We start from the raw sequence: 24,021 nt of genomic DNA, 5'->3' as shown, positions 1-24,021 counted from the left end.
AAGAGATCCAGTTGTGGTGGTCCACATGGGTACGAATAAAATAGGCCTGAACTGAAAAAGGGGTTCTAAGGGGGGGGATGTGCAGTCAAGGGCTAAATAAAAAAGAAAAACCGTAAGGGAATTATCTCTGGATTACTACCTCAGCCATGAACAAATTGGCAGAGGGTAAAAGCGATCAGAGATTGATTCAAAGACTAGCGAGCCAGAAATGTTTTTTGTTACATGGGGAACAGTGCAAGGGGAAGGAGGGAGCTTTTTTCATTTTTCCACAGGATGTGGACAGGCTGGAGGTCAGCATTTATCGCCCAACACAATTGCCCTTGAGAAGGTGTTGGTGAACATCTGCAATCCATGTGGTGTAGCTGGGTACACTCAGTGCTTTAGGGCGGAAATTTCAGGATTTTGACTCAGTGACAGTGATATAGTTTGAAGTCAGAATGGTGTGTGGCTTGGATTGGACCTTGCAGATTGTGATGTTGCCATACATTGGCTGCCCTTGCTCTAGGTGGTAAAGGTCACAGGTTTGGAAGGTGCTGTCAAAATAGCTTCGGTGAGTTGATGCAGTGCATCTTGTAGATGGTACACATTGCTGCCACTGCGTGTCGGTGGTTGAGGGACTAAATGTTGAAGGTGTGGTTTGCTTGACTCAATGGTGTTGAGCTTCTTGAGTGCGGTTCTCTTTTGTTGGAGATGATCATTGCCTGGCACTTTTGTGGTTCGAATGCAACTTGCCACTTATCAGCCCACGCCTGAATGTTGTGCTGCTCTTTCGATCCCAGACCAGACCCAACAGTGGCTACGATATTGGACCGAGACCCCAATATTTTAGTTTATTTGTAATACTGTGCGGAAAATATGATTCGCTCCAGAAGTGATTGCATGAAAAAAAATAGGGCTTTGGTATTTGTAAAACACAAACTTTATTATGAATATATTAACCTTAACTTCACACCTGAAAAAGAACAGCTTCAAGAAATATACAGCTCTCAATTCAGCTTTAAAATCAGCAGAGCATATAATAATATATTCCTTTACAGAACCAATTCTGGCTCTTGTTCGAACTCCTTCAGAATGTCTGAATGCCTTCAAATAGTTGCTTCAGCCTCTTCCACATCTTCAGACAAGACTGCTCCACTTTTAAAATATTACTGCTCCTTTTAAAAAAAAACTATCCTACTGGGAAAGAAAACTACCTTTACGTGTGGTCCAAAAACACCAAGGGTTGTTAGGTCAGACTTAATTTCCAAAAGCCTTTCTCCAAAAGGAAAGTGCTTTTCTTAGCTCCACTCCAGCACTGATATCATCTCCCCAAGCTAAAAAAACAAATTAACTTTCCAAGGACTCAAGCACATTAATTCCCCAGGGACTTGCCCAGGTAAACCACTATGCATTAGCCCAGACTGAAAAACACATTCTTTGTCAATTTCACCTGCTGGCTACTAAAACCACCCGGACCCTGCAGAACAGGGATTGCTTTAAAAAAAACATGACGATTGTAGTCAAACACATTCTAAGCTCAGGCTTTTAACCCTTAAATTACCCAATAAATTTATACTCAAATATTTGAATCGTCACAGCTCCCCCTTCAAAAAAAATGAACAGCAATGTAAACTGATGGCTTAATTTTTCTAAAATCCCTTAAACGTTAAACATTTCTTAAGATTACATGCAACTTAAGACTCTATATGATAGATAATTTTACATTTTTAAACTGGCAAACATCACCATGCACACAGTCCATTTTAGTCCACTCACGTGTTACATGTGATAAAGCATAGGCAACCACATTTTCCCTGCCTGCCACATGTAGAATTCATAATAGTCTCCATCTGAATAGGCTTGCTATTGAGTTTTAAATTTGTCCAAGAACTTTAATAGATTATGGTCTGTATTTACAGTTGTGTCAGATAAATAGTTACCAAAATAAATGTTAAAATGTTGCAAGGCCAATACCAAACTCAACGTCTCTTTCTCGATGGTTGAATATTTATTTTGGTGAATGTTGAGTTTGCTAGAAAAATACCCAATTGGTCTTTCAATTCCTTAGTCATCCTCCTGCAGGAGTACAGCACCAACATCCATATCACTTGCATCAATTGCCACAGTAAATGGTTTAGCACAAATAGATGTCATCAACACTGGTGCAGTGGTTAACAGTCTTCAAATTATCAAACGCCTCCTGACATTCCCATGTCCACTGAATTTTTGTGTTTGTTTCAGATGTTCAGTCAGTGGAGCGATCACATTGTTGAAATTTGGCATGAATTTCTGGTAGAAACCACTCATGCCCAGAAATCTCAAAACTTTTCTCCCAGTTGATGGTATTGGAAATTTTCGAATAGTTTTTGTCTTCACATTCCGTGGAGCCATCTGACCATGTCCAATGGCACCACCTAAGAAGGCGATTTGAGCGTTGGCAAATTCACTCTTCGCCAAATTTACCACCAATCCAACTTCCTTTAGCCAATTGAATAATTCTTTCAGGTGTTCCAAATGCTCCTTCCATGTTTCACTGGACACCACCAAATCACCAAAGTACACTGCATAATTGTTTAGGCCAGAAATTACCTCGTGGGTTAATTTTTGGAATGTTGCCGGCGCATTCTTCATTTGGAATGCCATGACTGTAAATTGATACAGACCATTTGGCGTCACAAAAGCAGAAACTTCCTTCGCCCTGTCAGATAAAGGTACTTGCCAATATCCTTTCAGACAAATTTGGTAATAAAATGTGCTTGTCCCACCTATTCAACACAATCTTCCAAATGAGGAATAAGGTACAAATCTGACTTTGTAACTGCGATGACCTTTCTATAGTCCACACACAATCATTGTCTTCCATCCGGTTTTGGTACCATGACAATCAGGGAGTTCCAGTCACTGAAACTCACTTTGATGATAGTGTCCTCAAGCATGCTGTAAATTTCCTTTTGTATCTGTGCTAACTTTAGTGGATTGGGTTTGTATGGATGTTGTTTAGTGGGAACAGCATTTCCTATATCTAAATTATGCATAATTACTTTAATTTTTCCCAATTTATTCCCACATACAGCTCTATGTGGCTGCAATAACTCTTTGTCATTTTGATTTTCCTCTGGAAGGTAATTCAATCATTTGTCCCAATTTTTAAATACTTCCTCATTATTAAATTTAATTTGAAGCATGTCAAACTCAGAATCGCCTATCACTTCTCCCTGAGTTACAACAACTAACACCACTTCTCCTGTCCCTTCTCAATCAAAATACCTTTTGAGCATATTAACACGACACACTGAGTTTTCCTTCTGTCTGGCGTTCTTGTCAAATAATTCATCTCTCTCAATTTCCTTTCAATTTGCTAAGGCCCACTAAATCTTGCTTTTAATGGTTCACTTATCATTGGTGATAGTACGAGTACTTTATCCCCACTAACAAAACTACAAACATTTGATTTCTTATCCGCTTCCTTCTTCATCACCTGTTGTGAAAACTTTAGATGTTTCTTAGCCAACTCACCAGCCCTAGTAAATCCTCCCCAAAGTTTGAGACACGGTCCAACAATGTAGTCTCCGACTGCTGACTCGCCAATTTCTCTTTGATCTATTTAAGTGCTCCTCTCACCTCATGACCAAAAATCAATTTAAATGGACTAAATTTAGTTGATTCATTAGCTGCATCCTAATTGCAAATAATACAAATGGAACTCCTTTATCCAAATCCTCAGGCTAATCCTGACTGTAGGCCCTCAACATGGTCTTTTGAGTTTGGTGCCACCTTTCCTTTTTTTTGTAAAATATTTTATTGAGGCATTCAAAACCTCCGACATGGCGTCTGCAAACCCCTGCCAGAATCCCCAAGCTTCTGACATGCACAAAACATATGGACATGATTTGCAGGCCCACCCGCACACACTTATCCTCCACCCCTTCAAAAAAAACCTGCGCATCTGGGCCACAGTCATGTGTGCCCTGTGGACCACCGTAAATTGTATCAGGCCAAGCCTGGCGCACGACAAGGACATGTTAACTCTCCTCAGGGCATCCTCCCACAACCCAGCCTCCAACTCCCTACTGTGGTACTGAAGGCAGGCTGAGGGGATGCACATGGACCAGGAACAGAAACTGCCTCATGAAACCTTGGCTGGAATCCATACTGGCTGCAAAAACACTAAGTCAAAGCATAAACCTGTTATTGCGACATGGACTTCGATTACCCACTCCCAAGTCTATGAATATGTAACAAACTTCCAGACACAGGTGATCAACTTTGCAGCAGGACGAAGGACAGCCAAAAGAAGCCATCAGACGCCTTAATGAGCTGATCGCTGGTCAGACAAAGGGAGTTTCAGAGGACAATTTACATAGAATTTACAGTGCAGAAGGAGGCCATTCGGCCCATCAAGTCTGCACCGGCTCTTGGAAAGAGCACCCTACCCAAGGTCAACACTTCCACCCTATCCCCATAACCCAGTAACCCCACCCAACACTAAGGGCAATTTTGGACACTAGGGCAATTTATCATGGCCAATCCACCTAACCTGCACATCTTTGGACTGTGGGAGGAAACCGGAGTACCCGGAGGAAACCCACGCACACACGGGGAGGATGTGCAGACTCCGCACAGACAGTGACCCAAGCCGGGAATCGAACCTGGGACCCTGGAGCTGTGAAGCAATTGTGCTATCCACAAGGCTACCGTGCTGCCCCACAAGACAATGGTTCTTGATTTAACCACCATCAATAAACAGGAGCAAACCGGTGGTGGTGCCATCTTTCTAATGTCCCTTGTGATTCCGGATGATATTACTTTATTCCTAAGCTATCCATAACTTCCTTGAATAACTTTGACATTAAATTTGATCCCTGATCGGATTGAATTTCTTTTGGTAATCCATATCTAGTACATCCAAAAGAGTTGTAGAGGAGTTAACCTCTAACTCCTCTACAACTCTTTTGGATGTAATGTTTCTTAATGGAATTGCCTCTGAAAATCTATTAGACACATCCATTATGGGCAACAGATATGGATTCCCACTTTTGATTTTAGGCAGATTAAAATCGGAATCGAATGCTTGCAGCATTCATAACAAGATGGGTCAATTGATAGTATAAATAAAAATAAATGGTTTTGATTTAGCCATAAGAGACATGGCTGCAAGACTATTTGACATTTCAGAAGGATAGGAGGAAACAAAGAGAAGGTAGGGTAGCTCTGTTAATAAAGGATGAGATCTGTATAACGGTGGGAAATTATGTTTTCAGAAAATCAAGATATAAAATTAGTTTGGCTGGAAATAAGAAATCGAAAAGGAAATAAGTCCTGCGTAGAGCAGTTTAGATTTAGAGGATAACTTAACAGTAGCGGCACAGTAGAATAGGGTATATTTCAAGAAATAATGATGGGGCCTATACTCATTACAGTTTAGAAGAATGAGAGGTGATTTTATGTTTCAATATTCTGAGGGGCCTTGATAGGGTAGATGTTGGTCAAACTGGTAGGTTTTAAGCAGTATCTTACAGGAAGAATACAAGGTGGGGAAGCAAAGAGGGAATTCCAGCGCCTTCGGGCTAGGCAGCTGCAGGTGAGCCCACCAATATTGGAACAATTGGGTTTCTCAAAAGGCCATGATTAGATGAGCACAGAAAGCTGTGGGGTTGGAGGACATGAGAGATAGGGAAAGGAATCACTAAGGTATTTGAAAACTATAATGATAATTTTAAAATCAAGACATTGCTTGAGCAGTAGTTAATGCAAGTCAATAAACACAGGTGATAAGGGAATGGAATTTGTGTGAGCTAAGACATGGGCAGCAGAGGTTTGACTGACCTCGAAGTTGTAGAGGGTAGAATCTGGGAGAATGAGACAGAAATGCATTGCAATAGTCAAGTCTAGAGGTTACAAAGGCAAGAATGAGGGTTTCAGCAGATGAGCTAAGATGGGGCCAAGTTGAGGGGATGTTATGGGAGGTGGAAATAGGTGGTCTTGGTGATGGAGCAAATATGTAGTCAAACATGCCACCAATGCTGAGAATAGTCTCAGACTGTTACCAGGGAATCAAATGGACTCAGTATCTGGGAAACAGAGTTTAGGGAGTGGAAAGAAGGCAATGGTATTTGTCTTTCCAATATTTATTTGGTAGGAAATAACTGCTCATCCAGTACAAGATGTCAAAGAACTGCCTGCAATTGAGCAACATTGGAGGAGTCATGAGAAGTGGAAGGGGACCAAGGAGACAACTTTTGGACCATCATAGGGAGTGGGAAGAGGAATCATTGCAAGGTAAAAATCCAGTTAAAATGTATGTCTATTCAATTATTTTCAACTTTTGCAATTTTTGATACGTAGCAATATAAAAATCAGGGCAAAATGTATGATGTTATTATATATGCACACAAAGGTCCCCAATTCTCTGACCACAGCTTAGTGAAGACTTATTCTTGACTTCCCATCTGCAATGTCACAAGACTGCTAAAATACTATGGCTGAGTACAGAAAACCAGTGTGTGGATAACGATGCATGATTAGCTGGAATCCACTTGCATATTCTTACCTCAATGGAGGAAATGGTGGTCGCCATCATCGAACAGATCATGTTTGAGGTCGGCCTCAGCAGTGGGGCTGAAACTCTCTCCAAGATGATGGTATTTGCACTCCTAATCTTCCTCCTAACATCCCACAATTTGTTTTGATTTATTCTGATGGCTTAAGTATGCACTTCTGGCTTTCTCCTCCTTTGCTCACCACAACTCTTATCCTTGTGCCTTTCTCTTTTCGGATACCCAAGAACTGAAACCGACATTTCCTTTCAGCTGCCCTAGTTCACAGCTGCGCAACAGTTCAGAATTTACCGTGGAGTGACAAATAGACCACACACAAGAATGATCTTTTAAGATGTGTGCACGTGTGGCAATCTTAAAAAGGTCACTGCAGTGCAATCATCAGGTTGTGCACAGCAAAGCGATCTTTCCAAGGAGCATTGACTGTAAACTAATCTGGCAGTGGTGGAAGAGCAGGACAAGAGTGAAGAAATTTTAACACTGCCTCACTCTCACCCACTAGCTCAGGTATGACACCGCACATACTTTGGAAGATAGCTTAAAGGAAGGATCTGCATCAGTTGAGACATAGAACATAGAACATAGAAAATACAGCACAGAACAGGCCCTTCGGCCCACGATGTTGTGCCGAACCTTTGTCCTAGATTAATCATAGATTATCATTGAATTTACAGTGCAGAAGGAGGCCATTCGGCCCTTTGAGTCTGCACCAGCTCTTGGAAAGAGCACCCTACCCAAACTCAACACCTCCACCCAACACCAAGGGCAATTTGGACATTAAGGGCAATTTATCATTAGCCAATTCACCTAACCCGCACATCTTTGGACTGTGGGAGGAAACCGGAGCACCCGGAGGAAACCCACGCAGACACGGGGAGGACGTGCAGACTCCGCACAGACAATGACCCAAGCCGGAATCGAACCTGGGACCATGGATCTGTGAAGCAATTGTGCTATCCACAATGCTACCGTGCTGCCCTTAAGAACAAATAAATCTACACTATATCATTTTCCCGTAATCCATGTACCTATCCAACAGCTGCTTGAAGGTCCCTAATGTTTCCGACTCAACTACTTCCACAGGCAGTGCAGTCCATGCCCCCACTACTCTCTGGGTAAAGAACCTACCTCTGATATCCCTCCTATATCTTCCACCTTTCACCTTAAATTTATGTCCCCTTGTAATGGTGTGTTCCACCTGGGGAAAAAGTCTCTGACTGTCTACTCTATCTATTCCCCTGATCATCTTATAAACCTCTATCAAGTCGCCCCTCATCCTTCTCCGCTCTAATGAGAAAAGGCCTAGCACCCTCAACCTTTCCTCGTAAGACCTACTCTCCATTCCAGGCAACATCCTGGTAAATCTTCTTTGCACCTTTTCCAGAGCTTCCACATCCTTCCTAAAATGAGGCGACCAGAACTGTACACAGTACTCCAAATGTGGCCTTACCAAAGTTTTGTACAGCTGCATCATCACCTCACGGCTCTTAAATTCAATCCCTCTGTTAATGAACGCGAGCACACCATAGGCCTTCTTCACAGCTCTATCCACTTGAGTGGCAACTTTCAAAGATGTATGAACATAGACCCCAAGGTCTCTCTGCTCCTCCACAATGCCAAGAACTCTACCGTTAACCCTGTATTCCGCATTCATATTTGTCCTTCCAAAATGGACAACCTCACACTTTTCAGGGTTAAACTCCATCTGCCACTTCTCAGCCCAGCTCTGCATCCTATCTATGTCTCTTTGCAGCCGACAACAGCCCTCCTTACTATCCACAACTCCACCAATCTTCGTATCGTCTGCAAATTTACTGACCCACCCTTCAACTCCCTCATCCAAGTCATTAATGAAAATCACAAACAGCAGAGGACCCAGAACTGATCCCTGCGGTACACCACTGGTAACTGGGATCCAGGCTGAATATTTGCCATCCACCACCACTCTCTGACTTCTATCGGTTAGCCAGTTCGTTATCCAACTGGCCAAATTTCCCACTATCCCATGCCTCCTTACTTTGTGCAGAAGCCTACCATGGGGAACTTTATCAAATGCCTTACTAAAATCCATGTACACTACATCCACTGCTTTACCTTCATCCACATGCTTGGTCACCTCCTCAAAGAATTCAATAAGATTTGTAAGGCAAGACCTACCCCTCACAAATCCGTGCTGACTATCCCTAATCAAGCAGTGTCTTTCCAGATGCTCAGAAATCCTATCCTTCAGTACCCTTTCCATTACTTTGCCTACCACCGAAGTAAGACTAACTGGCCTGTAATTCCCAGGGTTATCCCTAGTTCCTTTTTTGAACAGGGGCACGACATTCGCCACTCTCCAATCCCCTGGTACCACCCCTGTTGACAGTGAGGACGAAAAGATAATTGCCAACGGCTCTGCAATTTCATCTCTTGCTTCCCATAGAATCCTTGGATATATCCCGTCAGGCCCGGGGGACTTGTCTATCCTCAAGTTTTTCAAAATGCCCAACACATCTTCCTTCCGAACAAGTATTTCCTCGAGCTTACCAATCTGTTTCACACTGTCCTCTCCAACAATATCGCCCCTCTCATTTGTAAATACAGAAGAAAAGTACTCATTCAAGACCTCTCCTATCTCTTCAGACTCAATACACAATCTCCCGCTACTGTCCTTGATCGGACCTACCCTCGCTCTAGTCATTTTCATATTTCTCACATATGTGTAAAAGGCCTTGGGGTTTTCCTTGATCCTACCTGCCAAAGATTGTTCATGCCCTCTCTTAGCTCTCCTAATCCCTTTCTTCAGTTCCCTCCTGGCTATCTTGTATCCCTCCAAGAGACAGTGGGCATAAGTGACCCACAGCTGGAGCAGAGAAAAGGGAAGTACAGGTGCCAGCTTGCCAGAAGGTGATGTCACAGACATGTTCTTTTGCAGAGGACACAGATGAGGACTGGCAGCCTAAAGAAGAATGCTGATGTGTGCACACAATCGAATGCTTGGTGCATTGCAGACCTGCCAGAAAGCCTGTGGTCAATGCAAGGAGTACCAACTTGTCACAGGCCTTTGCAGACAGCTTGAAGTCCATCTCTGTCCCCATAAAGTGGTGGCTAACTACATAAGTACACTTCAAGATCCAACTACAATGGAGCAGCTGATAATTTATGTCTCACTTCCACTGGAACATAAGCAGTGTCCACCAAAATCTGAGTGCTGTAGCTGTTTGATGTGGAAAGGTTGAGCAGGTTAGGCCGATACTCACTGGAGTTTAAAAGAATTACAGGTGATTTTATTGAAATATACACGATTCTGAGTGGGTTTGGCAGGGCATGAGAGGATGATGGGGAAATTTGGAACTCGGGGTCAATGTTTTAAAAATAAGGGATTTCCCATTTCAGATGGAGATGAGGAGTTTTCTCCTTGATTGTCATTAATATCTTTGGAAATCTCTACCCTGAAGAGCAGTGGTGGCTTGAAAATGTTCAAGGCTGTGTTAGACAGATTTTTGATTGACAAGTGAGTCAGTTATGGTGACCATGCACGAAATTGGAGTTAAGGCCACAATCAGATCAGCCACGATTTTATTCAATGGCTCAACAGGCTTGATGGACTGAATGGTACACTCCTGCTTCTAATTCTTACGAACTTATGAAGCCCAAATGGCTCTCATGCAAGTTCAGGCTGCTGCCATCATAGCATATCAGTATTCAAAATGGCATGCAGGTTGTCATAAGGGTTCAACCAAGGTCCAGTAAGTTACTTAAAGTGCAGAGCTGCCACCCTGGGGAGTGGCAGCCGCTCCATGGAACACAAACCTGCCATTCATCCACGAGAATAAAACATTTGTCCCCCCCCCACCACTGCCACTTCACCAAAGCCCTTGTTGCATATAAGACAGCGAGCTAGGCTGCTGCCATCTATAGTTCAAAGTTATGCGTTCTAGGCCCAGAGTTGGTCAGTGCTATGCTGCAAAGCCACATAGTTTTTTCCACTGAAACCCTTCCGCCAGCATTGATATAGCCACTGGAGGAGCAGTGTAGTAGCACCAGAAGAGACAAAGTCACATGGAAGGCGGAAGTAAAAACGAATGCACAAGGGTGATTAGATCACGATTGTATGCAATATGTCATGCTTTGCTTTATAAATTTGGTTTGCAACTTTTATTTTGTGGTAGCTGTTATTTTAGCATTATGGTCAAGCAGTTGCTGTGATGGTCAATGACATAGGAGAGGCAAGGTATAGGGTTGTTGGTGCATTTTCTGGTTGTGGTGAGTCAGCTCAAGACAGAAAGGGTCTGTGTTGGTTGCCTGCTCATTTCCTCCCCCTTCTCAACTAGTGGCAAGGGCACGTCCTAATTATGGAGAGGTTGTGTTACTGCAATGTTGGCATCCACTCTGCCAAATACTGCAGGGTTCCTCTGCAGCAGTTTGGCAGAAGCATTGTTTAAGTAATTTTATGCATGCTGTCCACTTGGCCACAGAATCCCTACAGTGCAGGAGGCCATTCGGCCATAGAGTCTGCACCTGACCCTCCGAAGGGGCACCATACCTAGACCCACTCCACTGTCCTATTCCCATAACCCCGCCTAACCTGCACATCTTTGGACACTAGGGGACAATTTAAAAAAATAACATTTAGAGTACCCAATTATTTTTTTATCCAATTAAGGGGCAATTTTAGCATGGCCAATCCACCTAACTTGCACATTTTTGGGGTGTGGGGGTGAACCCATGCAGACATGGGGAGAATGTGCAAACTCCACAAGGACAGTGATCCATGGCTGGGATTCAAATCCGGGTCCTCAGAGCTGTACCCTCAGTGCTAACTACTGCGCCACATGCCACCCTGCTGGGGGACAATTTAGCATCGCCAATCCACCTAACCTGCATATCTTGACATGGGGGTTGCGCACCAAAATCATGGGCCACTGTGTTAAAGGCCCTTGGCATCCATTAGCCACACTCCAGTTTGTTTTGGTGGCTTAACTGCAGATGGCATAACAGACTGCTAGATAATGAAAGTAAAATGACTGCTGCATGTTAAGTTATGTTTGGTTGCACAAAAACTGGGTACTGAAGGAGTGGAGTTCCTCTTGACTGGGATAACTCTTGACTGGGGTACATCTCAAGAGGAGATGTGTGACCCTCCCCCGAAGCATCGTGCATGAAGTCAATTGCACCCTATCGATGAGGTGGGTGGGGGCAGGAATGCTTAGGACCGCACCCATGTCTGGGAATATGTGTTTTTCCCCGAATCTTTGATGCAAGAACAAAGTCTTGCAGCACGTGCTACAACACTCTGTGGACTTGAGCAACTTTAAACAATTCTAGAAACTATTTCTACAGTCACATCAAGAGCCAATAGAAATCAGTCAGCAAGTTACCTGAAAGTAGTTGATGATCCTTTTAAATAGTGGGGATACTTGCAGCTGCTGAATGCATGTTCAGCTATGTGGCATTAAGGGTAAATGTAACGCTGAAGTGTTGAACTATAAAATGGCAGTGCCAGTGTGATGCCACGGTGTGTCAACTCTGCATACGTCCAGTAAACACACCAAAATGGCATCTGACATGGCTAACCGGACGCTTGCATGCACACCGCAGATACCACTTTCAAGGCAAAATAACACTCAGAGTTGAAATCCCAGTGCCGCTGACACAAATTTTGAGTTCTACAAGTCTTAAAGTCTGCATTTATTTTCTGTTCTCTTTCCCCTGTCAAGTCTCGTCACATTTAAAAAAAATAACAGAATCTGCCAATGTAATTACAGCTACATGCCAGTGATGGCACTGCCAAGCTTCAGTTATGCATCTCCCAGGTGCGGTGTCTGTACTGCACAGAAACCCCTATGTTCCATGCAGTTCTGCTTCTTTTGTTTCTAAACTGGTCTAAGTTTTGGTATTTAACTATGAATACCAAGCCCAAATATAGGTAATATATATTTCAACTAGGGACTGGATTACATAGCACATCTGGTATATTTGCTGTATGCTCTCTAACTCCACTTTATCTGAAGGCAACAACTGTCCATCCCCACATACTGCCACTGGTTGCCCAAAATTGTTACCAAGTGTGAGATAATAGGAAGAAAGTAAAAAAAGTTATAAACAGGGATCTCAAAACCAGGGAGACTGCAAAACGTGCTCGAGAGCTTCACCTGAACACCCAGCTACTCTGAACAATCTGGTTTAATTCACATTCTACTGGGTATTCTGGAAATCACAGGAAAAAGGTGGAAATTCATACCTGTTTGACAGGACTTTGACTGCATATGAGGTTTACAGGAAGTAGCTTTTGTCTGGGTCAAAGGCTTGCACAATAATGCTTTATTTTTCAGCTCTTTTACAGGTGCTGGTGAAGATGTTGATGTCTGGTTAGAAGCCTAACAATGAAAAAAAGACAAAATTAATGAAAAAATATACTGAAGTCTTTCTCTTCAAATGAGATTCAAACTAGTTAAAGGGGGAAAAAAGTCTAAAACAGTAGATTCAGTTTAATTTCATTTTCACCTTCTATTCTGATATGATGCAATCACTTTAGTTGTCTGAGTGAAACAACAAGGATCAATTTTAACCCTGTCAGCTTGGCAAGATCATGTCCAAGGGCACTCAGCACATGTCCCACCCTCCACCATTTTAATGTATCAGATTTTGGTTTAAGATCATCAGGCACCCAACCAAGCAATTAAAAGGTCAAAGGTGCAACCTAATAATGCCATACCCACACTGAAAACTTTTCAACACATAATCACAAATGCTACAGCCAATCCCAAAGGTGCCAGAAAAACCCAGTGGGATTAGTTAATAGCTTCTGAAACACTCGGGGAGTTTATGGCTGCAGTATAGACTCTTTTGCTGTCTGATTTTGGGGGAATGTTTCCAACTTCAACTGAACACAAAACTTCTGGTCAGAGAACTTTTAAACAGCTCTTTTTTTATTTACAAAAGCAGCCATTTTAAAAATTCTGCATGTAGCAAGACTTGGAAATTCAAGAGTGCCAGCTCTGGCTCGGTTGGTATCATCGTCGTCTCTGAATCAAGGTTAAAGTTCCACTCCAGGGTTTGAGGACAAAATTCTAGGCTGACACGAGTGTAGTGCGGTACCACCAGAGCTGCTGTCTTTCAGACGAGCCAAACTGAAGATCCACCTGCCTTCCCGTACCAGCCTCCCCGAACAGGCGCCGTAATGTGGCGACTAGGGGCTTTTCACAATAACTTCATTTGAAGCCTACTTGTGACAATAAGCGATTTTCATTTCATTTCGTAGGTGGGTGTCAAAGATGCATGAAACTATTTTGAAGAACAGCAGGGCAGTTATCCTTGGTGTCCTGGGGCTGGTTTAGCTCACTGAGCTAAATCGCTGGCTTTTAAAGCAGACCAAGGCAGGCCAGCAGCACGGTTCAATTCCCGTACCAGCCTCCCTGAACAGGCGCCGGAATGTGGCGACTAGGGGCTTTTCACAGTAACTTCATTGAAGCCTACTCGTGACAATAAGCGATTTTCATTTCATTATATCCCATAGTAAACAACACAAAAACAGATCTAGTCATTATCACTTTGTACTTTGAGAGTTTGCGGAATGTAAATGGCTGCTTTATTTCCTACGTTATAACAGTGATGCACAGTAGCAAAGTGGTTAGCACTGGTGCTTCACAGCGCCAAGGTCACAGGTTCGATTCCCGGCTTGGGTCACTCTCTGTGCGGAGCCTGCACGTTCGCCCTGTGTCCGCGTGAGTTTCCTCCAGGTGCTCCAATTTCCTCCCACAAATTCCGAAAAACGTGCTTGTTAGGTGAACTGGACATTCTGAATTCTCCCTCGGTGTACCCGAACAGGCGCCGTAGTGTGGCAACTAGGGGATTTTCACAGTAACTTCATTGCAGCGTTAATGTAAGCCTACTTGTGATACTAATAAAGATTATGATTGTTAATAAGTACTTCATTCACTGTGAAGCACGTGGAGGAGTTCAGAAGTTGTGAAAAGTGGCACCTACGTACGATTAATTTTTCGATTAGCAGCCTCAGCAATAATGACATCCAGCAGCTGGGCGTCTAGAGAGAGTTAGGGTTAGGACACATTATTTATCAGCCAAGAGTCACCTGCTTGGCCATATTTGAGGGGTGCAGGAATAGACTGTACTTCTCGAAGCAGGATGAAGTAAAATTCTACCTGTTGGACTAGGGAGTGTACACTATGCCAGTAGCCCTCTCACAGCCCTGAATTTTGACATCACTGAATCCTTTCAGTCTGTTACTAGGAAAGTCAGCTCCATCTCCCACTGATACTTTTGTCACATTCGAACCCGGAGCAGGACGCCATTCGGCTCCTTGAGCTTGCTCTGACATTCAATAAGATCACGACTGATCGGATTGTAACCTCAGCTCCACTTTCCCAGCTGCCCCAATAACCTTTCACCTCATGCTAATCAAGAGTTGCTCCAGCTCTGCCGTAAAGATATTCACTCTACTTCCACCATCTTTTGAGGAAGTGTGTCAAAGACCTTCAGAGTAAAAGCTTCTCATCTCAGTTTTAAATGGGTGACACCTTATTTTTAAGCAGTGACCCCCTAGTTCTAGATTCTCTCACAAAGGAAACATTCTTTCCATATCCACTCCATCAAGACCCCTCAGAAGCTTTCACGTGTCAATCAAGTTGCCTCTTATTCTTCTAAATTCCAACAAATACAAGCTTACCCTGTCCAACTTTTCCTCATAAGACAACCCTCCCATACCAGGTACTAGTCATTTTGAACTGCTTCCAATGCATTTATATCCTTCCTTAAATAATGAGACCAATATTATACACATATTAGATGAGACTGATGAGTCTCCTCTGACCTCTGCAGTCAACAGAGCCTTTTCACTGTAATCACTAGGTCAGCGCATCCCAAAATAATTTCCAATAAGACCCCAATTTAACACTTAAAAAGTTAACATGACCCCAGATGCCAACAAAAACAATACAGCAATAAAGGAGTATATTGATATTCAATATAAAATGCTCATTATAGATCAACATATAATACATCTTATGAACATAAAAATCTGTGATGAAAATCCTAGATCTTCTGGTGTGTGGAGTGGTGGTGATGCGGTAGTGGGGAAAGAGAGAGGAAGTGTGTCTTTGTGCCTGGTATGGAATAGCCTGGCTTGGTCGGGGTTCTTGATTTTCATGTTTATTTTTAAGTGGGCTGGGTTGACCTGCGCCATGTGCTGGTAATGGCCATCTCTGGTGCCTTGCCAGGCTGGTGGTTCATGTGTGGATGTGGGTGTTAGTGATTCGTCGGCTGTGGGTGGGACTTGCCAGCAGCAGTACTTGATTCCTTCTGGAGAATACATTTTAGGCAGGGTTCAGGCTGGATGTGTTGAAGGTACCTTCATTAAGTTAACAGTGTCCTGCTAATTTCCCTGTGACGCTTTCAGCAACAAGTCTTGGGACAGTATGTGAGAGGATAGCCTATCAATGTGCTGGAAAAGTCACACTACTCAGCTGGTATGAATATAGAACTCACTGCCAGGACAGTGCGAAGGGGTGAGAGTTTAATATGATTGAATTTCTTGCAACCCCATTTGCTGTTTGTCACCCCATTTGGGATTGGGAACACTAACCAACTGCATTTATTATGAGAAAATGTAATTTTTATCAATTTACAGCTAATGGGTAATTAGCAGCAACAGAATTAACTTCATGGCCTGGCAAATCATTCATTCCCCCATCACCATGACGCCAAATGACCAACACCGAGGGGTGTAGATCAGCATGCCAGAAGCAGCACCAGACGATCTGAAAATAATTCTGAAACTTCAAAACAGGCCAACATTCATGCTAAACAGCAGAATTCTCATGCTATAAAGCTAATAAATTCCACAACCAACTGATCAGTTCAAATCTCTGGAGTGCAAATAGTCAACATTTATGAATAATAAGCAACAAATACATATAGGTGCAAGAGAAATGGCTGAAACTTTCTCAACCATCGTCATTCAGAAGCTCCAAGAGGATGATCCATCTCTTTTTCAGAGCCCTGAGGTTATGGTTCCAGTCTTCAGCTAATTCAATCAATTTCATGAGATAACATATTATTGAGTGTGCTGGGCCCAACAAATATCCTGACAACATCTTAGCTGTCATGCTGAATGCCTGTGCTCTAAACTGAGCCATGCCTCTAACCAACTAAAATATTGCCATTTATCTGACAATATGAAACATTGCTTAGCAATGTTCACAAAGGCAGAACAAATCCCAGCATTACCATCTTATCAGTCTACTTTCAATCACATAATAAACGTGAGGTTATCTGCTTCGGTCGCAAAAATAGGGAGGCAGATTATTATTTGAATGGGTGTAAATTGAGAGAGGTGGATACTCAGCGAGAGCTTGGTGTCCTTGTGCATCAGTTGCTGAAATTAAGCTCGCAGGTACAGCAGGCAGTAAAGAAGGCAAATGGTAGTTGGCCTTCATAGCAAGAGGATTTGAGGATAGGAATAGAGATGTTTTATTGCAATTGTCTAGGACATTGGTGAGGTCACACCTGGAGTATCGTGTGCAGTTTTGATGTCTTTTTTGGAGGGAGGATATTCTTGCTATAGAGGGAGTGCAGCAAAGGTTTACCTGGCTGATTCCTGGGATGGTGGGACTGTCATATGAGGAGAAACTAATTCGGTTAGGATTATATTCTTTTTTGAAAAATATTTGATTGAGGCATTTATATATTTACACATCAAACACAACCCTAAAACAAAACCTCCTGGACTCCCAGATTTTCTCACACTCCAAGGATTGGCACTTCTGGACTGGGGGATCACCTTCACCCTCAAAGACCGCTGACAAAATGTTGGCAAACCCCTGCCAGAATCCCCCAAGCTTCTGAGAAGCCCAAAACATGTGGACATGATTCATGGGCTAACCCGCGTACTGCCCACACCTATCCTCCACATTTTCAAAAAAAACCTGCTCATCCTGGCCACAGTCATATGTGCCCTGTGAACCACCTTGAACTGAATAAGGCTAAGCCCAGCACACGACGAGGATGCGTTCACTCTCCTCAAAGCTTCCTCCCACACCCCAGCCTCCACCTCCATCCCCAACTCTTCCTTCCACTTCACTACCTCTATCGGGGTTCCCTCCCAATCCATCAACTCCTTATAACTTTCCGACACTTTACCCCACCTACCACTGTTTTTGGACACCACTTTGTCCTGTAGCGGCTGGTGAGGAAAGGACTGCACCTGCTTCCGGACAAAATCCCTCACCTGTTAATACTGGAACCCATTCCCGGCGGACAACTCAAATTCCTCCACCAACCCTTCTAAAGTTCGAGAAGCTGCTCCCAACGAATAGGTCCCCAAACCGTTCTCCACCCGTTCACACCCCTGAAACCCCTCTTCCAGCCCCCTGGGAGCAAGCCTATGATTCCCGCAGATCGGTGCACAAACCGAGGCCTCTTCCAGCCTCAGGTGCTGCCGCCACTGTCCCCACACCCTCAGGTTGCCACCACTACTGGGCTTGTGGAGTACCTGGCCGGCGAGAATGGCAGAGGCGCCGTCAAAAGTGCCCCAAACTCTAGTCTTTACAAGAGACAGCCTCCATCCGCTCCCATCCTGACCCCTCCCCCCCACTACCTAACCATGGCAATATTCGCCACCCAATAGCAATTTAACAAATTTGGAAGAGCTAACCCGCCCGCCCCCCATCCCCCTCGACCCTGCTCCAGCAGCACCTTCTTCACCCATGGGCTTTACCCGCCCAAACAAACTCCAAAATCAGTGCATTCACCCTCCTAAAGAAAGCCGTAGGGATAAAGATCAAGGAGATTCTGGAACACAAACAAGGACCTCGGGTGAACAGCCATATTCACTGACTGCACCTGTCCCGCCGGCAACAGCGGGAACGCATACCACCTCCTAAAATCCCCCTTCATCTGTTCCACCAACCAAGCCAAATTCAGCTTGTGCAATTGCTCCTGCACCACCTGAATACCCCAAACCTCGCCCTCACTGCTTTAAATGGTAACTCCCCCAGCCTCTTCTCCTGCCCCCTCGCTTGAATCGGAAAAACCCCGTTCTTCCCCATATTCAATTTATATCCCGAGAACCGGCCAAATTCCTCCAATGGCATTGGGGTTAGCACAGTTGCTTCACAGCTCCAGGGTCCCAGGTTCGAATCCCGGCTTGGGTCACTGTCTGTGTGGAGGCTGCACGTTCTCCCCGTGTCTGCCTGGGTTTCCTCCGGGTGCTCCGGTTTCCTCCCACAGTCCAAAGATGTGCAGGTTAGGTGGATTAGCCATGCTAAATTGCCCTTAAGTGTTCAGAAATAGGTTGGGTGGGGTTACTGGGATAGGGTAGGGGGCTCTTTCCAATGGCTGGTGCATACTCAATGGCCTCCTTCTGCACTGTAAATTCTACGATTCTATGAATTGGCCCAATACCTTTCAAAGGGTTTGACATATGGAGCATCAGATCGTCCGCGTGCAACGGGACCGGGTGCTCCACCCTCCCACATTCCCCTGACAGTCCCATGACGCTCTCAGCGCCATTGCCAATGGCTCTATAGCCAAGGCAAAGAGCAATGGCGAGAGTGGATATCCCTGCCTCGCACCCCATGCAGCCTGAAATATTCCGAACTTACCCGGTTCATTCACACACTCGCTACTGCTGCCCAGTACAACAGCTGGACCCAATCCACAAATCCCTGCCCAAACCCAAACCGCCCCAGGACCTCCCACAAATAGTCTCACTCCATCCAGTCGAAGGCCTTCTCTGCATCCATGGTGACCACCACCTCCACACTTCGTCCCTCCAGGGGCATCATTATAACATTTAACAACCGCCTGATGTTAGCCGACAAATGCCTCTACTTAACAAACCCCGTCTGGCCCTCCCCTATCACCCCCGGCACAGTCTTCAATCCTTGAGGCCAAGAACCTGGCCAACAACGTAGCGTCCACATTTAACAAATAAATTGGCCTGTAGGGCTCATACTGCTCTGGATCCTTGATGCTCGTTAAAATTAAGGAGATTGAGGCCTGTGACAGCGTAAGGGAGTGCACCCCCTGCTCCCTCACCTCATTAAACACCCTTCCATGTAACCAGCCTGGTCGGGGGGGGAGAAAAAGAACGAGAGAGAGACAGACAGAGAGAGGGAGAGACAAAGAGAGAGAGAGACAACGAGAGAGAGACACTCCTTCATGCCACATTTCAAAAGCTCCTCCCCTGTCAGCAGTCACCCCTCTCCCCCAGAGAACATCAACCCTAACCCCCATCAGCATTCTAACCACCTGCTCATGCCCAACTGCACTTCCTTGAACTGGCCTGCCCAGCTAGCCTGGCAGCCCCTGCCTAGCATCCTACCGCCCCCACTGATTTCTCCCTCCAGCCGCCCCCGCCTCCAACAAATATCTTGGTGCGAACAACATCAACATTCAAAGACCGAAAGAGAAAAGAACTCCCCCAACCCCCACAGAAAAACAAAGGACAATGGCCCCCAAAGAGAGAAAAAAAGCACCTCCTCCAAAGTTCAATGTCCTCCTTGTCCTGCCAGTCCATTGTCCCTCACAAACTCCATTGCTTCCTCTGGCATCCCAAAATAATATTCTCGACCATTGTAGGTCACCTAGAGGAGAGCCGGGTACAGCATCCCAAACTTTACCCCCTTCTTCAAGAGGGCAGCCTTCACTTTGTTAAAGCCCGCTCTCCTCTTGGGCAGCTCCACACCAAGGTCCTGGTAAACTCGAAGTTCGCTGCACTCCCAGGTATACCGCCTCGTCTGCCTGGCGCACCCTCAGGATCTGCTACTTGCCCAGAAACTGGTGCAACCGCACCACCATCACCCTCGGCGACTCGTTACCTTGTGGCTTCCTCATCAGCATTGTGCGCACTCGGTCCACCTCCAGGGGATGTTCGAAGACCCCCTCTCCAAGCAACGTCTCCAACATCTTGGCCACATACGAGCCAGCGCCCGCTCCCTCTATGCCCTCTGGTAACCCCACGATGCTCAGGTTCTGTTTCTGGGAGCGGTTCTCCAGATCCTCCACCTTCTCCTGAAACCGCTTCTGGATATCCCGCATCACCCCATCTCACCCTCCAACGAAGTAAGCTGCTCCTCATGCATCCCCACCGTCTCCTCCACCTTCTGGATCGCCTGGCTTTGAGACGCCAACCTCATCTCCACGCGGGCTTAAGCGGATCCACCGTCCTTGTCAGGTCTTCCAGAGACTTCTTCCTCTGCTGGGTGAACGTCTTGTTGAAGTCCACCAGCTGTTCCATACATCACTGAGATGGTAGGGCCGATCCCTTGCCCTCCTCCATCTTCTCCTGCGTCGCAGGAAAAGATGCTCGCTCCGACAGCTCCTTTCACCTAAAACTACTTCTTGACCATGAATCCATCCAGCGACGGAACAAACTCTTCCTCCATCACTCCTGCTCCTTTTCCCATCAAAATATCCGCCCGTTAATCGGGCAAAAGGTCCAAAAACACCGTCGCAAGCGGGAGCTACCAAATGTGCGACCACTCACATCATGGCCGCCACCAGAAGTAGGTTAAGGTTATATTGATTGGAATTTAGAAGAGTGAGAGGGGCCCTCATAGAAACTAATGATCTAATAATTAGGATTAGAAAATTCTAATCGGATTAGACAGGTTAGATTCAGGAAGAATGTTCCCAATGGTGGGTGAGTGCAGAACTCGGATAAGGGGTAAACCTTTTAGGACTGAGGTGAGGAGAAATTTCTTCATCCAGAGTGGCGAATTTGCTGCCACAGAAAGTAGTTGAGGCCAAAACGTTATATAATTTCAAAAAATTAGATATAATTCTTGGGGCTAAAGAGATCAATGAATATGGAGAGGGGGGGGGGGGGGGAAATCAGTGTATTGAACTGGATTATCAGCCATGATCATAATGAATGGTGGTGCATGCTTGAAGGGCGAATAGCCTCCTCCTGCTTCTATTTTCTACGATACAATTGTGGCACCAAGAGACCAAAAGACACTTAAATCAATGACAAACAGGGAGAAAACTCCTCCATGACTAGCAAGATAGGAAGTTGGTTGTGGTCATTACAGGCCATTTAACTCAGCCACAGGACATCACTGCTGGAGTTCTTCAGGGCAGCACCCTCGGTCCAACTGTTTTCATCATGGGCTTCTAACCCTTATAAGATCAGACAGAAGGCTGCTTGCACAACATTTAACGCCATTCACAATTCCTTAGTTAATGAAGCAGTTCTTGCATGCAGCAAGCCTGGCAACATCTAAGTTTGGGCTGGTAAGTGGCAAGCAACATTTGCATTACAGAAACCGGAGACAATGATCATCTCCAACAAGAGTCTAACTTACTTTCCCTGGCATTATCATAATTGGACCCTCTCAGCATCACTGCCCTGACTGGGAGGGGCATGGGGCAAAGAGAGGATAAAGTCAACTATGGCTGGACAATAAATGGTAGCCCATATTCCGAAACCAAATTTTAAAAATGTTCTCTAATTTTCATTCAATTTTGTCCAAAAATGAGCTATTTGTTTTGTTTACACTTTATGGCTTTGCTTTAGAGAAACCTGCACTTACTTAGAATCATAGAAGTTTACAGCATGGAAACAGGCCCTTCGGCCCAACCAGTCCATGCCGCCCAGTTTTTACCATTAAGCTAGTCCCAGTTGCCCACACTTGGCCCATAACCCTCTATACCCATCTTACCCATGTAACTATCTAAATGCTTTTTAAAAGACACAATTGTACCCGCCTCTACTACTACCTCTGGCAGCCCATTCCAGACACTCACTACCCTCTGAGTGAAGAAATTGCCCCTCTGGGCCCTTCTGAAACTCTCCCCTCTCACCTTAAACCTATGCCCTCTAGTTTTAGACTCCCCTACTTTTGGGAAAAGATGTTGACTATCTACCTTATCTATGCCCCTCATTATTTTATAGACCTCTATAAGATCACCCCTAAGCCTCTTACGCTCCAGGGAAAAAAGTCCCAGTCTATCCAGCCTCTCCTTATAACTCAAACCATCAAGTCCCGGCAACATCCTAGTAAATCTCTTCTGCACTCTTTCCAGTTTAATAATATCCTTGTGTTATTAGATCAGAATTTATTCACCACTGTAAATAATGAAGCAGTTACAAGACACCAGTAGAGCTTGTCATGTGAGAGTACCCTTTAAGAAATGTACCTTTAAGAAATGGAGCTACTCATGTTACTGCAGTGATGTCAGAGTGTGGGTGGAGCTGAGCTCTACTTCTGATTTGTGATTTCAGTTTGAGAAGAGCTTGGGTGTGCCTGTGTTCTTTCAGTGAGCTGCGCTGCTGCTGATCTCTGCCACACAAAGACTATCTATGGATCATTTGGAGAACTCCGAATTGTAAAAAGGTCTCAGTATTGAATATAAATCTAATGTGCTCCTGTTTGAAGGTTTGTTAAGTCTTTTGGATGGTAAAAAGGACAGCATATAGGTTATTTAGTGTTGTATTCTTTGGGGGGTGTATTTGATTTACTGGTTGCCAAGATGTTCACTGTTTGTTTTAGAAAGGTTAACTTGAGTTCATAGAATAAACATTGTTCTGTTTTAAAAACCACTGGTCCATTTTCTGCTATACCATACCTGTAGAGTAAGTCGTGTGCTCCCCATACCACAATCTATTAAAAATTGTGGGTCAGATGAACTCCTTGATACACTTTGGTATTCTCTAAACACTGGCCCATAACAATTGGGGCTCGGGGGGATAAAGTCTATCTGTTGGATTGGTTTAATGAACTTAAAGACAGTGAGGGGTGAGCATATTGTGGTTGCTTTTCAGGTGTGGTATTTTAGTTTAAGTGGGGAGTGTGTTGTGGACAATGGCTCTTTCAGAGGCTCAGAAGTTTTTTGGGGTGAGACGGTCACACGCAGCACCTTACGGACAGAGACTAAAAGCAGACTGTTAGATTTGGCAAAAACATTGCAGTTAACATTACCTGACAAAATGCGAAAAGATGAAGTAATTATGGCGGTGGTTAAGCATTTAAAGTTGCCTGAGATAAGAGTTTGACTCATTGGAAATGGCAAAACCTCAGTTGCAAATTAAACAAATGGAACACGAGAAAGAATTGAAGCAGCTTGAATATGAACGAGAGAGAGAGGAAAAAGAAAAGGCGAGCGAATAAAGGAGAAAAGAAAGAATAGCCCGAGCAGAATAAAAAGAAAGAGAGAGGGAGATACAGATCAGGGAAAAAGATAGAGAGAGAGAGAGAGAGAGAGAGTTCGAACTTCAGAAAATGGCCATGGAATATGAGTCAGTTAAAATTGGCAGACGTAAAGGGAAACGTACAGTTGGATGATAGTGATGAGGATAGTGAGAAAGAGCGTCAAAGTCGAAGGCTTGGTGGGTATCTATTTAAATATGTCCAAGCATTGCCAAGGTTTGACGAGAAGGAGGTAGAAACATTTTTCATGTCATTTGAGAAGGTAGCTAAACAAATGAAATGGCCACAGGACATGTGGGTATTACTGATTCAAACAAAGCTGGTAGGTA

General features: G+C 44.4%; 1 protein-coding gene across 5 annotated transcripts in view; it reads right to left on the bottom strand.

The window, feature by feature from the left end:
- zmym2 (zinc finger, MYM-type 2) overlaps positions 1 to 24,021 on the bottom strand; it is a 237,603-nt gene that overhangs the window by 64,460 nt on the left and 149,122 nt on the right. For all 5 annotated transcript variants that reach the window (XR_011935198.1, XM_072476815.1, XM_072476811.1 and 2 more), the window contains one exon: positions 12,763 to 12,898. Coding sequence is in view for 4 of the 5 variants with exons in the window: in XM_072476815.1 (XP_072332916.1) it covers positions 12,763 to 12,898 (136 nt within the window). In the remaining variant the exon portion in view is untranslated. The remainder of the gene's footprint in view (positions 1 to 12,762; positions 12,899 to 24,021) is intronic.

The sequence above is a fragment of the Scyliorhinus torazame genome, chromosome 15 (genome assembly GCF_047496885.1).
Source record: "Scyliorhinus torazame isolate Kashiwa2021f chromosome 15, sScyTor2.1, whole genome shotgun sequence".
In the NCBI taxonomy this organism is placed as follows: domain Eukaryota; kingdom Metazoa; phylum Chordata; class Chondrichthyes; order Carcharhiniformes; family Scyliorhinidae; genus Scyliorhinus; species Scyliorhinus torazame.
This window is presented reverse-complemented; position numbering and strand designations above follow the sequence as displayed.